The sequence below is a fragment of the Osmerus eperlanus genome, chromosome 18, assembly GCF_963692335.1.
Source record: "Osmerus eperlanus chromosome 18, fOsmEpe2.1, whole genome shotgun sequence".
NCBI lineage: Eukaryota > Metazoa > Chordata > Actinopteri > Osmeriformes > Osmeridae > Osmerus > Osmerus eperlanus.
The window spans coordinates 14,023,907-14,043,329 of record NC_085035.1 but is presented as its reverse complement, the minus strand read 5'-3'; the positions used below and the strand labels follow the sequence as shown (position 1 = coordinate 14,043,329).

Genomic DNA, 19,423 nt, shown 5'->3' with positions numbered 1-19,423 from the left:
CAATGATCAGCTCCAGGGAGATCAAAGACAGTCTGAAGTTACCTGTGAGTACTGTGACAATTAGAAGACGCTGTGTGAGGCTAATCTATCAGCAAGAAGTCCCCCTGTTAAAAAAAAGACGTGCTGAAGAGGATACAATTTGCCAAAGAACGTGGACTGGCCTAAAGAGAAATGAAGAAACATTTTGTGGACTGATGAGAGTAAGATTGTTCTATTCAGGTCCAAGGGCCGCAGACAGTTTGTCAGACGACCCCCAAACACTTAATTCAAGCCACAGTACACTCTGAAGACCCTGAAGCATGGTGGTGCAGGCATCATGATATGGGGCTGTTTCTCTTACTATGGTGTCGGGCCTATTTATCGCATACCAGGGATCATGAATCAATTTTCTTATATCAAAATACTCTGAGGTCATGCTGCCTTTTTCTGAAGAGGAAATGCCCTTAAAATGGGTATTTCAACAAGACAACGATCCCAAACACACCAGTAAGCAAGCAGCATCTTGGTTCCGGACCAACAAAATAAATGTTATGGAGTGGCCAGCCCAATCCCAGGACCTTAATCCAATAGAAAACGTGTGGGGTGACATCAAACATGCTGTTTCTGAGGCAAAACCAAGAAATGCAGGGGAACTGTGGAAGGTTGTCAAATCATCCTGGGCTGGAATACCCGCTTACAGGTGCCAGAAGTTGGTCGACTCCATGCAGCACAGATGTGAAGCAGTTCTCAAAAACCGTGGTTATACAACTAAATATTAGTTTATTGATTCAGAGGAATGCTAAATCTTTACTTTTTGTAAGTTTGTGATGAATAATGCAGATACTGCAATTTTTTTGAACAGCCCAATATATTTATTTCCGTCATTTCCTGTAACATAATTAAATATTGCTATTTTTTTTTGTCATGTTTTAATGTAAAATATAATGTGCAGTGTTCCCAACGAATGGAAATAAAAAATTAGATTTTGTACACAAGGATTTTGAGCTTTACTCACATTTAAAAAAACACTGCTATTATTTTGAACACAACTGTATGTCAGCAGCCTTATTGGCTTACACATTCTGAGCTCTAATCATGCCATTCCATCATTCGGAATAACAAGGTATGTGCTTCAGCTAGGTGTGTGTGTTTGTGTTGTGGGGGGCATGCTAATGACTAACTCCTTTGTCCCTCATCCCTACACTTTAATCTGCCCAGTTCATATGACTATAAAAGGTTTGGTGGAGAGGGTAGCCAGGGCAAGTAAGGTTTGTGAGGCGGAAAGGGGGTGGGCACACTTCCACTGAAGTGTTGGGATTATGAAATGCAGCCGCTGTGTAATGCGGGTCAGAGAATGACCTATTTACATGCTCCTGAAAAGCTGTTGTTTCTTAGCCTGCCAACCGGCTCCTTGTCTATCACTTTCTCTATCTGTCTCTTTCTGTGTTTCTTTCTCTCTCACACTTTCTCTCTCACTCGGTTGGGGAGTAGCCATATTGGGGAACAGGCAGGGTGCATTTGTGCCCACATGCCCTCCAACAATGCCATGGGAGATGACCACTCCACTAAGCCTTTTTGTGTGTCCTTGCCAGACACAAAATATGTGTTGCAGTAGTAGTAGTGCAGTGTCCCCCCAGTGCAGCTTTGTCTAGACTGTATTGACGTCTGACTGAGGTGGCTTGTCATCTGACTCTCTCTCTCTGTCCATGTGTGAAGGGGAAGACAAACTAGAGCAGAGCACGCAACACAACACACAGCACTCAGACAAAACAGAGGGAGGCACGCAATGGTAGACAGAGACGCACACACACAGGCACACAAATAGACAGCCCCTAAGGGCCTATACATCGACTCTGGGTCAAACGATGGGTGCTAAAATCTCTGTTTCAAACTAGCAACTAGTGAGAGCTGTGCTTTCTGGCTTGTTTTGCCTCTCTCTTTCCCCCCCCCCATCTCTCTCTTTTCTATAAGAGCAGCTCTGCCATCCAGGTTTAGGGATCAGCACCAGACAGATTACCAAGTTTTATCTCCTGAATATATTCAGTGTTTATCTCTCATGTCACACAAACGCGCATGTTCAGTTTTTTATGCAACTGGATCAGCGAGCCAGAAACAAAAAGATCCCTGCATCCATGACTCCTCTGTCTTGTCAGCCACCCATGGCCCTTCTCTGCTCTTCATCATCATCCTCAGTGATGCTAAGCCAGAAGGAAGAACATGTAATATATAAAGAAAAAAAACAATCATCCGATGAATGTGGATGTTTACCCCACTCAATTTTAAAACCTTTCATGTGGTCCCTGACTTTCAAATTAGGTTTGTATGTGTATAAAGGCACTGTCTGTTTACACTGTGTCTTGTCTGGCTCGGACTGTGGTGTGTAACAGGCACACCACAGTCCAACACAGACAGTGTTGCATGGAGACCTACAAGCAGTGTTGGGGTAGTTACTCAAAAAAATTAATCAAGCCCTGGGTGTTCTTCTTTGCCTTTCAGAAAATGAAAGCTCAATTGCTCTGTTTGAAAATCTCCTCTTTGTTACGTCACAAGGAGGAAGGTTACCTCCCCTCTCTCTGCTTTGCCCGCCCAGAGAATCTGGCCCGCCCATAAGAAACTGAGCTACGACCGTGCAAGTGTTTTTATCCTCGAGAGACATCATGGCTTGCAAACGAACGAAGCATTACATTTGCTCAGTTTGGATGTACAAAGGAAAACAAAAATATTTTTACAGTTCCTTCATCCGAGCCTCTGAAGACCCAGTATCTTAATTTTATTTTCTCTGGAAATGCGCCTACACAACTTCTGTTGTAGGCGCATTTGTTTTGTATGTCTGCGCCAAACACTTCAGCCATGACTGTTTCCTCAACTTGAGCTAATACAAAACTGGCTTTGCTGAAATTAAATTCTGGATCAGTACTAACTCTCCTTCGTCCAGCTACTAACCTCGGACAAGTAAGTTAACTAACGCTATATCATTTTGTAGCTTTACTGTATATGGTTACCTAGCTTGCTACCCTTAGAATGTGGCTGTAACATTAGCTATGCAGCTAACAGCTGAGTTACTGTCGCTAATGGAAAGGTAGATAGCATCAAGTATGTGTGTGAATACACATGCTGTAACGTGAGTGTTGTACACTTCTTTGTTATTTGGATAACCGTTCTGCTTTTGGTTTTATGGCGCGCGCGATATCCGCCTTTCCCCTCATTGAAATGACTGAGTGTGTACCTCTGCAAACCAGGGTTATCAGATGAGAATGGGCAAATTCGAGGCATCTTACAGCAACGGGGCTACAGCCATTGCGATACATCCATTGTAAACATTAGCGCATGGTGCCGCCCCTCCGCTCCTCATTAGCATTTAAAGCTACAGACACCAAAACAGCGCGTTCTGAGGAAAGCTCCTTGTGGGACTGCTAGTAGTGGCTGTAATTCTGCACCAAGGCTGAATTTCGGGAAAGAGACTTCTGATACAGTATTAGGGAACCACTAAGGCCTATATAAAAGCATCCAAAAACAGCATGTCATGTCTCCTTTAATATTAAATAAACCGCAATTGGCATTACGTGTCTGTGTTGCCTCCTGCTTGCGTCAGCTGTAGCTACTTCGTTGTGCTCTTTAGGGTGTTAGGGTGTAACTTTTAGATGCTTGTCATGTTTGTGGTATTGCCACAATGGCGTATTTATTTTTTATTCAGTCAGCTCAGGGGGGCCAGGGACATTTTTACAGGGGAACTGGCCCCTGTAGGCCCCCGTGTAGAACCGTCCCTGCTCCAGATTATGCTTCTTTTTCTTTCAGTCATGACCGCAGCAATGCACTCGAATCTGCGCTGAGTGTGCTTTTACTGAGTGAGAGTGAGAGAGCGTGGCGCGCTGCCGCTGATGAACTCATGATAAGCACAGACACAGCGGAAGAAAAAATAGTTCCCATTGACTTTCTTATTAGGATTCCTCCGTCAGGAGGAACCCTATTGTAATTGTTGGTATTATTATTATTATTAGGGTTCCTCCTACCGGAGGAACCCTAAGTGATGGCAAAGTGATGGCATTTCCACCCCATTGCCCCAATTCTTCTGAAACTTGGTGTGCATGCCTCATTTTTCATGAGGAACAAAAAAGCCTCAAGGACCCATAAGGTTTGCCATGATGGATTTTCCTGTACAGTGATAATTTTGGAAAACCTTACAAATTCCTCTTCTCATGAACCAAAGGTCTCATTGATTTAAAATTTTGTACAGATATGTATCATTGACGTATTTAAAAGCGTTACTTAAGACAATTGAATCAAATACAAAATGGCTGAAAGGGGTGTATTTATGTAAATGTACACATTGCCTCAATATGTTTGTGTCACTAAATCAAATGTATTTTTGAAGGATGGTTCAAACCTAATATGCTTTAAGGTGACAAGGTCCTGAAGTACCATGCAAAGTTTCACCTTGATATGTCAAAATATGACTGAATTACAGCTGTTTGAACTTGGACCTAATCTGACAATGCTCGCCATTGGAGAAATTGTTTTTTTTTATTATCCAGTTAGTGAACTTTGTGTAATCCATGTCTGGGAATGGCTCAATTGGCTGAGATGTTGTGCTGATAAGCAAAGGGTTGTAGGTTCAAAATCAGTCAGAGGCATAGTTTTTTATTTTTTATTCTGACAAAACGGTTTCTAGTCTTCCGATCAATCCTCCGGTTGTAAAACATAGCAATGCGTGTTTATTTGAGCCCATCACAACACTCTGATCATCTGTTTAGCGAGACTGTGTAAACCACTGCAAAACAAGCCAGGTTCACCACAGTAGCTAGCTACTTGTAGTCGACGCATGGTAGAGATAACTCTAATGGTTATCTCTAATGAAGTAAATTGATTGCTCAGGTGGATCCCTTGCCTGTTGCACAAATTCATTTCAGTAACCTAAGCCAGGACACATTCCCACTGATGCTAGGCATGATTTAAAATTCCCTTCCATGACAAGTTATGGCACTCCAAACAACCTGTTAAAAAAACGATGAGAAAGTTATTCTTTACAGCAGCAACCCAGTCATCCCGTTTTTATAGGAAATGTACAAGCAGTTTCAACTTAGGCTGAATCTAACAACACTTACCACAGGAGAAACAGCTTACTTTTTTATACAGTAACTGAACATGACAATATTCAACACTGAGAATAGCTCAATGGGCTGGGATGGTGAATCTTTTGGCCTGTCATAATTTTGATTATCTGTTTAGCTAAACAGGATGACATCATTCTGAAATACCATGCACAATTTCATGCAATTTCACCTTGAAATGTCAACCGTTTCTTAACCTTTGTCCCAAAGCTAATACTCTGCCCTTTCTATTCATACAATCTCAACAGTTGGTGTGTAGCAGAGAGGATAGAGAGAATGGCTTATAACCTTATGCTCATGAGTTCAAATCCCCATTCAGCCTGTTGTTGGCCAAACATGAAGTAGTTTTGCTCTCTTGTTGTCCAACTCTCGATCTTCGACAGTGTACATGTTTATAATATTTTGCTATTTTGCGGAGGAACCCGCATCGCTGCTTGCAGCTATATTTATTATTATTCTTGTAATTTATCTCATGAACACATTGGTAAACATCGTTTTTTTTTTATTCTGACAGAAATTACAGTTTCAAGTCTTCTGGTTAATCCCAGTGTAACTATCTATTATGTCAATTTTACAACATTTTGCCATTTTGAAGGAGGAATCCGCCATTGCTGCTTGCAGTTATATTTTAAGTACATTTCTATACTATACGGCCTACAACTATTAGAAAAATATTCTAAAATCACTTGTTTAAAAGAAATCCCAGATAGGATCTGGATTTCAAATTGAAAATGGATCCTTTTGATACAATGCCAGTATCGAAAATATCGATACTTTAGGATCGATCCGCCCATCCCTAACACATAGTGGAGAGTGGGGAGATGTTATAGAGCCAGGGCCACCTTCCGCTCCCAGACGTACCATCAATCCAGGGCTTGAAATTTACTTTTTTACTTGGTAGATATCGGTGCTCCCAACTTAAAAAAGTTAGGAACACCAGCAAAAAATGTGTTTAACTGTTATGATACTGAAGTTTACCTGGTTATATAACGTTGGATAGAACGTTAGACCGGTCACTGTATCAGCTCACAGCAGGCACATACTGTGCAGTAGGCTAATTAGCAAGCGTTTTGTTAAGAAATTAAAACAGGTTGCATTATAACGATTTTTGTACTCACACAAATCCCAAGTATATTTTGAAGTCGCACAGATACAATTTCGGGAGCATAAGCGACCAAAATGGTTGCAATTTCAAGGCTTGCATCAATTCTTATTACATTGCTCCAGCACAGCTGATAATGTCTGGACAGCCCCTAGGAGATGTTACCACAGTGTCATTTTCAAGTTGCTGTGAGGCTAAGCTTAGTCACAGGCCCAATTGTTTACCACCTTGAAAGTAATCATGCTTATTACCCCCTCCATCGTACCACTGATCACCAGTACATGGAAACATGCCTTAAAGATGCTGTAAAGAAAATTCCATGATTTGCTTCTCAGTACATTATATACGTGTGAAATGAGTTCCTGAAAGCATGTGCAAAGGGCGAAAACTTTGTCGCACTGAAATGTGGAGTTAGACCATTGAACAGTTTTTCTCCCGTTTTCAGCTCAGGTTTTGTATAGGCGGGGCAAAAACCCAACTTATCTACGTCATAGCGAGCTATCTACGTCAGATCACAGACGGTTGCATTCTGTTACTCAGCTGGTACGATGCAAAGACAAAGTAATGAACACATAAAACACTCAGACTGCAGGTAGGTCTGTCCTGATATCTGCAAATTATTTAGCTAGTGTTGCTGTTGTTGCTAAATTCAATACATTTGAGGGGGTGGAGCTTCAGCTCCTTCAGGCGACAAGCAGAGAAGACGGCTGATTTTCTCACAATTTCAAAGCCTAATTTAACATACTTGTCTGTGTTTTTTTCATTCTAATTTGGATGGGTAGTTGACAACACATTCTTATGTGGTGTGATGAACTTAAAACTCATTTTCAATTCCACCTTACAGCATCTTTAAGGAATTCTGTGAGGTTTGATGATGGTGTATGCGTGCACATCCATATGTGCGTCCGTCCATGCGTGTGTGTAAAAGTTTCTGTACTAAATCCACTAGGCTGTAAGGGCCCTGTTAAGCTTATTTCATTAGCCAGCTCCCTGAGATAAACCCTTTGGGGCATCTTGACTCTTGCGTTTTGCGCACACCCATGAGTCACCCTTGTAACAACCCCTCTGACCAAACCCTGGTGGGGTTGCTCCTTTTTTTCTCTTGCAGGCATTTTTAAGAAATAACAGTGTGTGTTCAACTATTATGCTAGTAGGTTCTTTCTTCAAAAGCTGTTGCTTACTATGTGGGACCCGACCAGGGTAAACGGTACTGTACCGTGCTACATACCTCTCCTGGTACTTTTAAGGCAGGCTTTGAAGCAGGAGGGCTTTGATTTTTTTCATATTTTGTGATTTGTAGTCAAGTCTTTAACACAGAATTCCAGCACGTTTGAGACTTGCCTAGGGAGCCCATGTAGGCTGTACAGAACATGCATCCTGATAGCTATACAACAGATGGTTCAGTTATTTAACTAAAATTGTCCAGAGACCAGGCTAAAACTCTTCTCAGTTTTCAGTGTGTAGTCAACGGCCGACGGTGTGGGTGTTTGAACATTGCAGGAACACTGTGATGTGAACGTGACCCGCACCCATTTGATTATGTAGCTGTTTACACATTGGTGTATATGTGTTAATGTCTGTCCTACAATGGTAGGGTTAGCAGGAAGAGGGAACAGTCATTGAAGTGAATACTTTTGTAAAAGTATTTACGTTTACACAAAAAAAATTAAGAAAATCTCCACCACTGCGTCACAATGGTCCTCCATCAGCGTGACTAATTTGCCAGTCCTTCCTGTGGAACTTGTCAGTTTTGGGTCCACTGGATACCACCATTTATTCTTGTTTCATATGCACTATGAGTATAGACTGAATTTGTGTTTGTGTCTTGTCCCCAGGCCCAGGATCTGAATGTGATCGAGGAGGTGATCCGTATGATGTTGGAGATCATCAACTCTTGCCTGTCCAACTCACTGCACCACAACCCCAACCTGGTGTATGCCCTCCTCTACAAAAGGGAGCTATTTGAACAATTCAGAATGCACCCTTCTTTCCAGGACATCATGCAGAACCTGGACATGGTCAGAACCTAGCTCTCAGAGCCACTTCTTAGAACTGCTCACATGAACTGGACTACTCAGATCTTTTATTTAGAACCACTGTTGAGATTGACTCCCACAAAATAGGGTTTCAGTAGGCCAGTTCATAAAAAACTATAGAGAAAGTAGAAAGTAAAGGGCCTGCAACACAGAAGTTGGTTAACCCCCTGAGATATCATACTCTAATAGTTATATGCTAACTTGGTGTAGAGTATCTCTCTCCCTCCCCTGTGGTCTTCTAGACCTAGAATCGCTCAATAAAGGCTGGTAGTCCACAAAACTTTGTAGTACAGATAGAAACACCCTTATGTCAGAAATACAAAGGGAAGCCATGGGTCTGAGACTGTCATCAGACCCCATGAGACACTCTTAAGGCAGGAAGACTTACTCAGTAACATTAAACACAACCAAGCTCCACGTAGAGCTCCGGCAGAGTGTTTTAATGAATAAAAAAATTCCGAAGCATCTGCTTGTTTAAAATATTAACCCTGAAATCTTGATAATGTTGTACGGAGCTGTCGTTCATTGTGCTCCAGTATCTAGAGACAGGAAGAAAGACGCTTCGAGCTACCCTCCCATAGAAGCATCAGTGGACCAACATACAGGCACTCACACTGCATAGCCTAAATAGCATTGGTTGTACTATTAGTACTGAGTTGTGTGTTTGTCGTTCTCAGTGAAGAGTTGTGTTCTGTACTATACAGTATCCTAGGCTCACAAGGAAAAAAGTCAGGCTGATCACCACCAAGGCTTAACTGTCTTGGAAATCTGTACCTGTCTCATCTGTGCTGTACTGTATTGTAGTTATGTTGCTTCAAGTTGCACCCATTGTCATAATTTAGTTAATGTGTTGCAACCAAAGCTCTGGATTAAAAGACTTATGATCCAGATGTCACAAGAAGTTTCAGACAGTCCTTTGATAACATCAAGCTGCAATACTGACTGACAATTCAACATATTGAGTGCACAGTCTTGTCATCTGTGTTGTTGAATCACTGGAAAGACTAATTTTGTCAGTGATACTCTAAAATGAATTTGTTATATGTCATATATATTTTTTAGTGGAATCTGTTGTCTGATTTAGTTGCCTGGCCCCCTCAGGTGATTGGCTTTTTCAGTCAGCGTCTGGAGCAGGCAGGGACGGACCTATCAGTGGAGCGTGTCCAGGAAGTCATCATGAAGGGTGCCCAGGCCCTCCCAAAAGATCGCCTTAAGGTAAATGCACAACCTTCCCTAACCGTGTGAACCCCACTTACAATCCCATGTCAATCTGACTAGTATGGCCACTGTATTTGTCCTTTAAACTAGCACTATGTCTGTTTGTCTGTCTCTTCTTTCTTTCCCTCTATCTTTATAATTCTCACTCTCTCTCTCCCTCCCACATTTTATTCTCTCCCACTGTCTGTCAGTCTGTCATCGTTTTTCTCTCTTTGTCTCTCACTTTGCGTCTGTCTCGCTGCATGGGTAAACAGGCTGTGCTCATGGGTGGAGGTCGACCAATAGAAAAAGGAGGTGGAGAGAGAGAATTAGATAGGGAGGTGGGTGGGAGGAAGTGGGGGGGGGGGGCAAAGGCCAGACCAACCTTCATAAGCATTAATGGCTCCTGCTCACCCATCGTTCCTTCCAAGTTGAATATGTGCAGGTAATGACATTTCAAGGAGATGGGGCAGAGGGGGACACTTTGTCACAGGAATATTGAATCCAGGGGAGCATAAATCTTTGACGCGCGCCTCGTTACTTGGCACTCCTGGCGGGATGACTCTACCCACAATGCCCTGCTCCCCGCTATTAATCAGAGAGGAAATATGTATCCCCTGGCACTCACAGGATCATACATCTGTCTCTCCCCCAGCCTACGCAACCTGGACTCTTTAATTGCGTGTTTCATCATGTGTTGCATGTTCTATGCTCAGTACTTTTTTGGAAGATACATTAGTCTGAAACTGCACTTGGGGTATTAAGGGGTGCTTGATAATCTTCAAGAAACTGTCATGTTCCTTAATGCCCCAGACAGCCATGCCCCTTAGCAAAAGCTCTTGAAATGCCTCTCAGCAGAACCTCTGGGGCGGTGGGAAGTGGTTGTCTCATGCTGCCTGCTTATCCGGTGAAACCAACCCCCCAAAACAAGGCAGGAATGTGAAAAAAAGATCGAATAGTTTATTAACCCTCTATTGTGTTGCCATCAGAGACGCCTTATTGCAATCTCCGATCCGATATGAAAAAGATTGTTGAATTATCCTTGTCTCCATCCTATTGCGAGCACTCATTGTCTCCCCACAAATGTGAAATCTGTGTATGTCTTTAAAAGGAACACACCCTGTGACGAAGGCACCACAATCACTCCAGGATTAATGTTGTATGAAATTATCAAAATGCTCCTCATAACTACTCTCTCAAATCACTTAAAGAAAGAGAGAGAGACCCCTTGGTGTTCTCTTCTTATCTGTTACAGCTTCTGACTAGCCAGAACAGGGTGGATTCTGGCTGGGGGGGGGGGGTTTTTGGGGCTGCTGTTCTGTGTTCCAATTAGCTGATTTCCAACATGGGTAATTCTGACAGTCCATATGCCTGGTCTGCACCACGGCCAAACATCCATGGGGGGATGCGACAAATCACTAAGTGGCAAGGGGTGTTGCCTAAACGCAGTATTGTGTTCTCCATTCCCTCTGCCTCTGTCTGTCCATTATACGATATGATCCCAGTCGTAGTGTTGTGTGAATAGTCGCAGACATGAGAAGAAAAGTGAAGGTCAACCGGATTTTGTGTGCCTTGTCCTCAGGTTATTCTTTAAGCAGATCTCCCACTAACAAACTCTGTGACCTGGGGCATCAAGTGTCATTTGAAACTAAAGATGGAGTCCGCTGTAGGAGCTCTCTTCAGGTAGCGTTCTGTGGGAGGATTAGCGGGTGGGTAGCCCAGAAGCTTCTCCCTTCACCAACACTTTTCAGCGATTTCTAGCTTCTTAATGGCTGGGATGGGTGTCGTGTCTGGAGAGGGACACTTGCATGGTAACTGGGGCTTTTTCAAAGGTCTAGTCTCAGTGACATTTATGTCACCTAGCAAGCTGTAATACCTTTGCCTCAGAGACGGTTGGAATTACAAATATGATTACCACTATCATTGACATCTCCAAAAAAACCTGAAACTACTTCAGTCTCGAACAGTTACTGGTCCTTGTGTCTCTAATGTAGCACAGCAAATACATCTTGAAGTGCATCCGCCTGTATTAAAAATACATTCAAGTATGTTCATGCTGGTGTGTTTGTTTGAAACTTTGTCTCCTGCACAGAGCAACCCTATCTTAATTAGCAGAGGTGAAGTTATTTTGTAATACAAGTTGTGTGTTTTTCTTGTGTGCAGAAGTTTCCTGACCTGAAGTTCAAGTACGTGGAAGAGGACCAGCCTGAGGACTTCTTCATCCCCTACGTCTGGTCACTGGTCTTCAACTCCGGAGTGGGTCTCCATTGGCAGCCACAGGGCATCGAACTTTTCAGCATGGACTCTGGTTGAGTGTGTTAGGGTAAAGGGTCTGTCCATTTATGTGTGTGCATGTGTGCTGATTTGGAAGTGCCTCTACCCTGAAGGATTCAGGACAACCTTGGTTGTCCTCTTCCTCACCCTCCTCCTCATGCTTATATCTAACAGACCCTGATGTGATTCCACACCTCTATTTACAGCCCAGTTACTCGGCTAAATAATATAGGTGTGCTTGATTTTGACCACCTTGGTCTCTGTCACAGGATGGGTACCTTTGGAAGATGTAAAAAGTTATATTAATCACTTCTCTGATATTTGATGTGATAGCCCCCCAGTCCCACCTCGTGCAAGTGCACTGAATTTGGGGGACGACAATCTTCAAAGACTGAAATGTCAGGAGTGTCTTTCCAAAATTATTGGGAGTTTTTACCTCACAAAAAAAAGTATTCTCAGATAACGGTTTTGTTTCTAATCCAGCAATGTTTGATAAAAGCGCGCTTCCTAGCAACACAGTTAAGGTTAAAAAGGCTATTTATACATTTAGGAGAGATGGTTCCAAAAACAGTGTATGATCATATGTTTGTGGCTATTGGGTTTTAGAACTCCTCTCAGTTCTCACGTGTTAACCACACAGTCAGATATTATGAGTGGTTTAAAGGTGTGGCCCCTTGTTCCCCCTCAGTTTGATTTATTTGTGTTGTTGCGTCTCCGTTAGCCTATTGAAGCATTGTTTGGCTGCAAGTGACCAACTCTGCTGTTGATGGAAGACTTGTGTTCTTCTGTCTACAGTTGTCTGCCAATTTAATTTGTTTACTAAGCATGTTTTATTTAGTAATTTTTTATTTACATATTTATTTCCATGTAATTGTTTGGATATTTGCCCACCAAAACATACATGACAACATGTGACTGATTATATTTTTTACACAGACTTTTTTTTAGGTTTTGAGGTTTTAATTTACTTAAAGAACAGCACATGACTTTCCTTTTCCTTTTTTTCTTTCTTACTGTCACCTGTATCCATGTACAGATAATTATAAGATGTTGGTCAGGTCAGGGAATGCATGCATATTATTTTCCAGACTAATACAAATTGCATGTTTGTTGCCTGTGCCCAAGTATTCTACTGTGTGGCAGAAATTTATCTTTTTTCAGGCACATATTAGAGTTAAAATTATTCTGTTACACAACAGACGCGTTTGACTCGTCATTCTTGTATCTTGTAACAGTTCGTTCTTACTGGACAGTGACTGAAGGTTTTTTGGAGCGCCTTTAAGAACTAGTTGTATTTATTTGGTTTCAAGGGTGAATGTTACTTCACTCAGGTAATGAAATGAGTGACGAGGTATACTGCTATGGTATAGAAATGTAGATTTGAGATTACAAATTGTGTTCCCTGTATCTGCTTTTATATAACTTATTTTATCTGAATGAAAAAGTGATTAAAATAGGTGGGAAACTTTTTTTATGTAGTGGTCAGTTTATGAACACCTGAAAGCATTTCTCCTATCTCTATTGTCCTCTATTACAACTATTAGAGTGATGTGTCTACAGTAGCGGACTTCCCGGTGGGCCGAAACACTTCTGGGCTGGAGGGCCGCTTGCCTTATGATTTAACTAACTACTAATAAAAATGTTGCCAGAAGATTGAGCAACACGGGTGGCCGGCCGGCCCCCCTTTCCCCCAGGCCGGTTGGTCTATTCCAAATGAACGTCTATGCAGCCTTTGTCTCGCTTACACACGACAGTGACACTGACAGATCGAAAGCTAGCCAGTAGAGACAATGGACTGCGGCTGCATGAAACGACCGGCGAGAGTAGCCGCTTGCAGTCGGGGAGGACTTTAAAAAAGGCTCTGTGAAGTCGGACATTCCAGCTTCTTGTGGTTTGCTGCGTTGCGTCATGGCCGATCAAGCGCTGTTTGCTTACTTCTCTTTATTTATAATTAAACTTAGTCTTTCCGTTAGGCGGACTGAAACCCTTTCTTAAACACATTTTTTATTCAATTAAACAGTTTGGTCCGGATTTGAGTATTGGCGAAACTGAAGGTGTCAGAATAATTACAAAACATGCGTCAAATTTGTCGTGTGTGAGTCTGGCCAATAATGAAATAGTTGTGTCGTCATTAGAACCCATGCAGTTGCTCTTGAGAAAATGCGCTTGGCTACACAGCCGGCAGTTCTCGAATCGATCTCTTTGATGGCTACGTCACAGTCACCTAGCCTCAGCGCCGTCTCAAGTCGGACAAAAAGTCTAACCAGAATTCACTGTTTCAAGTCAGCCGCCTGCAGCCGGCTGCGGTGCTGCATGAAGTCAGTCCATGTCGAACGCACCTACTAGGTGTGTGCGACTTCATGCAGCGCCGGCTGACTTGAAGCAGTGAATTCTGATCGGCCATGACTGACGTCAACGCAGCAAACTACGAGAAGCAGGAATGTCCTACTTTAAGGAGGTTTTTAATGCCTCCCCGACTGCAAGCGGCAACTCTCGCCGGTTGTTTCATGCAGCCGAAGTCAATGTCGAACACACCTTATATAACGATGGAAAACCAGGCTAAGAAACGTAAGGGTGGTGCTGAAAAATTAAGAGACAAGGTTTCACCAATTGAAAAACGGCTGTGTTTATTTTACATAAAGCTCCAAAAAATATTTTTTCGCTCTGATAAAGGCCCAAAAATTGTGCACGCTCGCATTACGTGTGGAACTGTGGAATTAGCATCACGTCAAACACAATGTGCATGCATTGGTCGGGCAACTGTGGTGGCGTATACGGGTCCGGTTCTGGTGGGCTGGTCAGGACCTGCTCAATTGAGTACTAGGAGAAATGGGCTGTGGTGTACTAACAAAGCTGTTTCCAGGGGTAATTTTACACTGTAATCCATCTACCGTATTTCTTCGAATAAATGCAGCAGCGATTATTGCACAATGATCATTTTTGGTGCAGCGTTTATTCGAGGGAGGCGTTTATTCGACAGCGGGTTTAATTAGTAAGAGAGATTTAGAGAATTGCAGCTGCAGTGCGGACATAGACAAACAAAGAATAGACAATGAGGTCAAACACAAAGCCTAAGAAATTGAAGCCGCGCGTGTCTAAATTGTGTAGAAATCTGATGCAGCGTGCCGAAACGTTCTTACACTTCAGCTTTCAAACAGAAAGCTGTGCAGAAAGCACTCACCACCAGCAACAGATCTGTAGCATGCGAACTTGGGGTTGATGAAAGTTGATTCCTATGCAAATCTCACAATTTAAAAAATGTATCTGTAAAACGGTAGGTTTTGAAAAAAACACCAAACTGACGTCAGTTCGGTGGCTCCACCTTTTTTGGCTCTGGTCTGTACCTTTGTCACGCCCCAAAATTTGCTGCGTGCTGCTCTGTGTGCTTCCACAGAATTACAAAGAATAACGTTTTTGTAGCATATTGAAAATGGACTACGGTGGTAAATGCAGTGTTCCAGGCTGTACAGGGAATGCTGACACTTTTCAGAGTCTTCCTAAGGAACCAAACACTCGACGGGCTGTGATGTTTGTCTATGAGAAGATCCCTGTGCAGTTCGACCCTCAATTACACATTTGCTCAAACCATTTCACCGAGGACAGTTTTGAAAACCTGGGACAATGTAAAGCAGGATTTGCTATGAAGCTGTTGCTGAAAAGAGGGGTATACCGGTCGTGTATTGCATGCCGCACTATCTGATCAAAATGACAGTTCTCTCTACAGTCAGAGCTCGCGCAAGAAGGTGGAACGTAAGGGAGATACCCTTTCCAAAACTTGTAAGGGCGTAATAGTTTGTGAAAGACCCAGAGAAACACAAATATCCGACGAGGCAGAATCCCGGTTTTGGAATCCCTGCCGGACGCATTTTTTAGGTCTCGAAAAGAGGACATGTCCGGTTAAAAGAGGATGTCTGGTCACCCTATGTAAACCAACCAATCAGCACGCAGCTCATCTATATATTCATGAGCATACCATAAAAGGAGAAAACCTAGCATTTTTTCCCGGGACAAATTCACAGGAAGCATCAGGGGGCATAGAACAGCACCCGGGCCATTTTCAGCCCAACCAATGTTACATACCCTATTCAGAGACCTTAAGGAACAGTGTGAAATACCCCAAAAACCTAGTCAATCACCCCTTTAAGGTTGTTATCGGATGTTAGCGATCTAAGGAAACCTCTATTCCCTTGTGTACAGCATGCAGCCAACAAGGTATGTTGTTTGTGTCTGTATTTTACTTTGGTGAACGTTATTTACATGCTGCGCATGTCATTGTATGTTCATATTAGGCTAATGTGGTCTTTATTTTCTCGTTATACTGTGGGTTTAGTTTTCACGGTGGATTTGGAGAAGAAGCTTCAAACCTGTAGCAAGAAAGCCACTTGTGTCTGCCAGTGCTTCGAGGGAATTATACACTTGTGATTTACTTGTGTAATAATACTGTGTTTTAATCTAACCAATTAAATAACCGTTTTATGATTTTTTTTGGTGCAGCGTTTACTCGAGGGTGGCGTTTATTACACAATTTTCATTTTTGGTGCTGCGTTTATTCGAGGGCGGTGTTTATTCGAGGGCGGCGTTTAATCGAAGAAATACTGTATATTAAGTGGGCTCCTATGCCTGATATTCAAATTTTTTATACGAATAAAGATGGATGTAAAGAATTGCCCACTTTTTGAGCAGGATCATGTAGATCAGGGGTCCCCAAACTTTTTTCTGCGAGGGCCAGATAATTTTCCTTTCTTTAATGTGGGACCGGGTCGGTCTGTAACAGAAAATTACATGGGCCGGAGTAACTGCCAGTATTATTGTTGAGATTGTATGACTTCAAATGTATTTATTATGCTAGATTGGTTTATTATTTTGTTATGCACCATACATCCGTACATATCAAGGGGTATATAGCCTATTAAAAGAGCATTATTACTATTGTAATGACCTTTTTTCATATTCATTGCTATTGAAATCAAAATATTTACTTAGGTATGCAAAAATAATCAGTGTGAACTTTTTAAAAATAAAAAACAAACAAAAAAACATGTCTCTGGCATTGTTCAGAGGGCCGGTCCAAATGCGTGGGCGGGCCGTAGTTTGGGGACCCCTGATGTAGAGTGGGGCTCTTCATTTCCAGATTGGTTGTCGCCCTCGTATCACATCAACCCGCCCAACTCTCGTCACACCTCTGCCCGGGCCCCACGCCAGATGGCTCAAGCCTTTGCAAAGTGACATGCTCCTTGTTCCCGCATTGGGGTCACCTTACCCAGGGCTTCCATTTCAGGTGACAGGAGGAAGATGAATGGACCCGCACAGCCCTCTGGGAGTTGGAGTAAGAGTGAGGGATGGAATAGCTGAGGCTCTGCCATAGTACCACCCGGTACCAGACACCTGAAAGAGCATATTTCATGAGCATGATAGATGACTGTCAGACAAGGAGGGAAAGGTTGTATTCAGGTGACTTGTGATCTTTGTCCGGTGGAGTGTAGCCTGGAATGTCCTTAAACAAGGGAGTCAGGTGGCTAAGTGGTGAGGGAATCGGGCTAGTAATCCGAAGGTTGCCAGTTCGATTCCCGGTCATGCCGACTGACGTTGTGTCCTTGGGCAAGGCACTTCACCCTACTTGCCTCGGGGGAGAATGTCCCTGTACTTACTGTAAGTCGCTCTGGATAAGAGCGTCTGCTAAATGACTAAATGTAAATGTAAACAATGTTTCTACACACATGCTGGGAAAGGTTTACTTATGACCAGAAAAACTGGATGTAATAAAAAAATATATAATTGAGTCATATTTCAAATGATAGAAACCATTAACTACACTTGTATTTGGCTAACCTGCTCTCAAAGAGATTTGCTTCAGGACTTATCACCCTAACCTACCGTATACTCAAAGAAGTATAGTATAGTAAAGGAGCAAAGATAAGTGAAACCATTGAAAAGCAATTGCAGGATCCATTGTGCTCTAAAAAGGTTCACACGCCAAACTAGTCTGAAGCTAACCTGCCTCCAACCTAATCCCTGACATGGTCTGGGTGAGCTTGCTTCCCCCTGATCTTGCATGAATGGCTTGCATACAGTATCTTGTACAGCTTGTACAGCTCAATAGGCCAAGTTATGTTGTCTACACTACAGGCTCACTGTTTCACTGAAGCGAGTTGTCTCTTGGCAACAATGACTACGGTCTCCATATCCGTGATCTCATTTTCAATTATAATCATTTGAGCAAAATCTGTTTCTCTGTCTACTTTGAAACAGTTAGGCTATTTAAATAGCATATTCCTTCACATACAGTACATGTAGTAGGTAGGCTACATTAAATAACTTCCACAATATTTTTCCCATTCAAATACCCTACAATATTTGTAACGTCAGTAACTAGAAAAGGTTAAAACGATGTGCCTATTTTGGTCAATAGGAATGGGAAGTAACTTGCTTAATAAAATACTTCCTGGAGTCTGCCGGGATCAGCGTCATTGCACACATACAAGGATGGTCAGAGAAGAGGCAGCTATACAAAACCGGTTTCCTGGCTGATTATTTCCAGACTACCCTAAAAACCGGACCGCTGGTTGAAGCTCTCTTGTGCGGCGCCAGTGGGTATCAGAGAACAATGAGACTGAGCCATTGACTGTGGCGCCTCCCAATCACACATAGGCTATCCCATCATCATTATCATTCATCCCTCTGCCCTCCAGCTACATTGACTTGCACCCAAATTAACAAAGACCCCACTATGCTTAGTGTACTGTCGGATGGACACTATGGACACAATTAGGCTAAAGCAACATTCTTGACTCACAAAAAACACTGTCTGCTGCCCAGGCCACCAAGGCTGCTTAAAGCAACAGATGTTATCATCCAGTTTGTTTGAGGTTTGTGGGCACTTACGTGAATTGATGTTCTATTGTTTAGCTGACTAACTTTTGTCATTTCTGTAGCCTACGCCCATTTTTTGTGTAAATAAATGTGATGATCAACTGAGCTTTGAGCATCGATCATTATAAAGTCTTCTTTAAATTATTCATATTCAATTACTGGTGAAAGGAATGGTGATAGAGGAGAGGTGCCAGGCCCATCTATCCGACAAAAACATTCCAAGAGCCACGACAACTGTAAGGTCAGCAGGAATATCACCATTTATATAGGCTATATCTATTTCTTTATTTTTTTTATAACAAATTAGAAAATACCTAACTGCTTACAAAGGTCAATAAGCAAGCCTGTGTTCCTCAGTCAGTTTCTAAAGCAATCAACATTTTGTGACCAGAAGGAGGCAGTATATTCTTGCAGCCTTGACCAGGATAGCTCTGAGCTCGATTTCTGCCGAGGAAATTGACATAGGCTACTTGTCAAGCCTAGTCTAATGATAACAATGACGGGCCTTATGTTAATGCTCACCATTTTTAGCTTATGCATTTAGCCTATTTAACAATCCTCAAAATCATAAGGTTGTGGATAATCGGCATTACATGACTAGCCTACCATAGGTTTGTGTTAGCAACGCAGTCTGAAGTTTGCCCTAACTACCACAGATACAGAGAAAGTGAATCCTACTCCGTAATTAAAATGAGATGGTGTGCCTATTTAACAATAGTCAATGTAATTTAGGTTTGTCCCAATCATGTTGCCTGTCTCAACTTTTACTGTGTAATAAATATAAGTCGGAAAAACTTTCCTCTTAGAACCATTTTTCTGTATGTTAGGTAGGCTACTTGATCTCTTGTTTGCGCAAC

At 42.4% G+C, this 19,423-nt stretch overlaps 1 protein-coding gene across 3 annotated transcripts in view; it reads left to right on the top strand.

Annotated features, from left to right (window-relative positions):
• dym (dymeclin) overlaps positions 1-13,165 on the top strand; it is a 100,833-nt gene extending 87,668 nt beyond the window's left edge. The window contains exons 15-17 of one of the 3 annotated variants that reach the window (XM_062484696.1): positions 8,025-8,207; positions 9,327-9,440; positions 11,586-13,165. In XM_062484696.1, the coding sequence (XP_062340680.1) occupies positions 8,025-8,207; positions 9,327-9,440; positions 11,586-11,735 (447 nt within the window). In that variant the 3' untranslated portion in view covers positions 11,736-13,165. Of the gene's footprint in view, positions 1-8,024; positions 8,208-9,309; positions 9,441-11,585 lie in introns of those variants that run through there. The other 2 variants (XM_062484697.1, XM_062484698.1) reach the window with 2 other exon arrangements.
• The last annotated feature ends 6,258 nt before the right edge of the window (positions 13,166-19,423 follow it).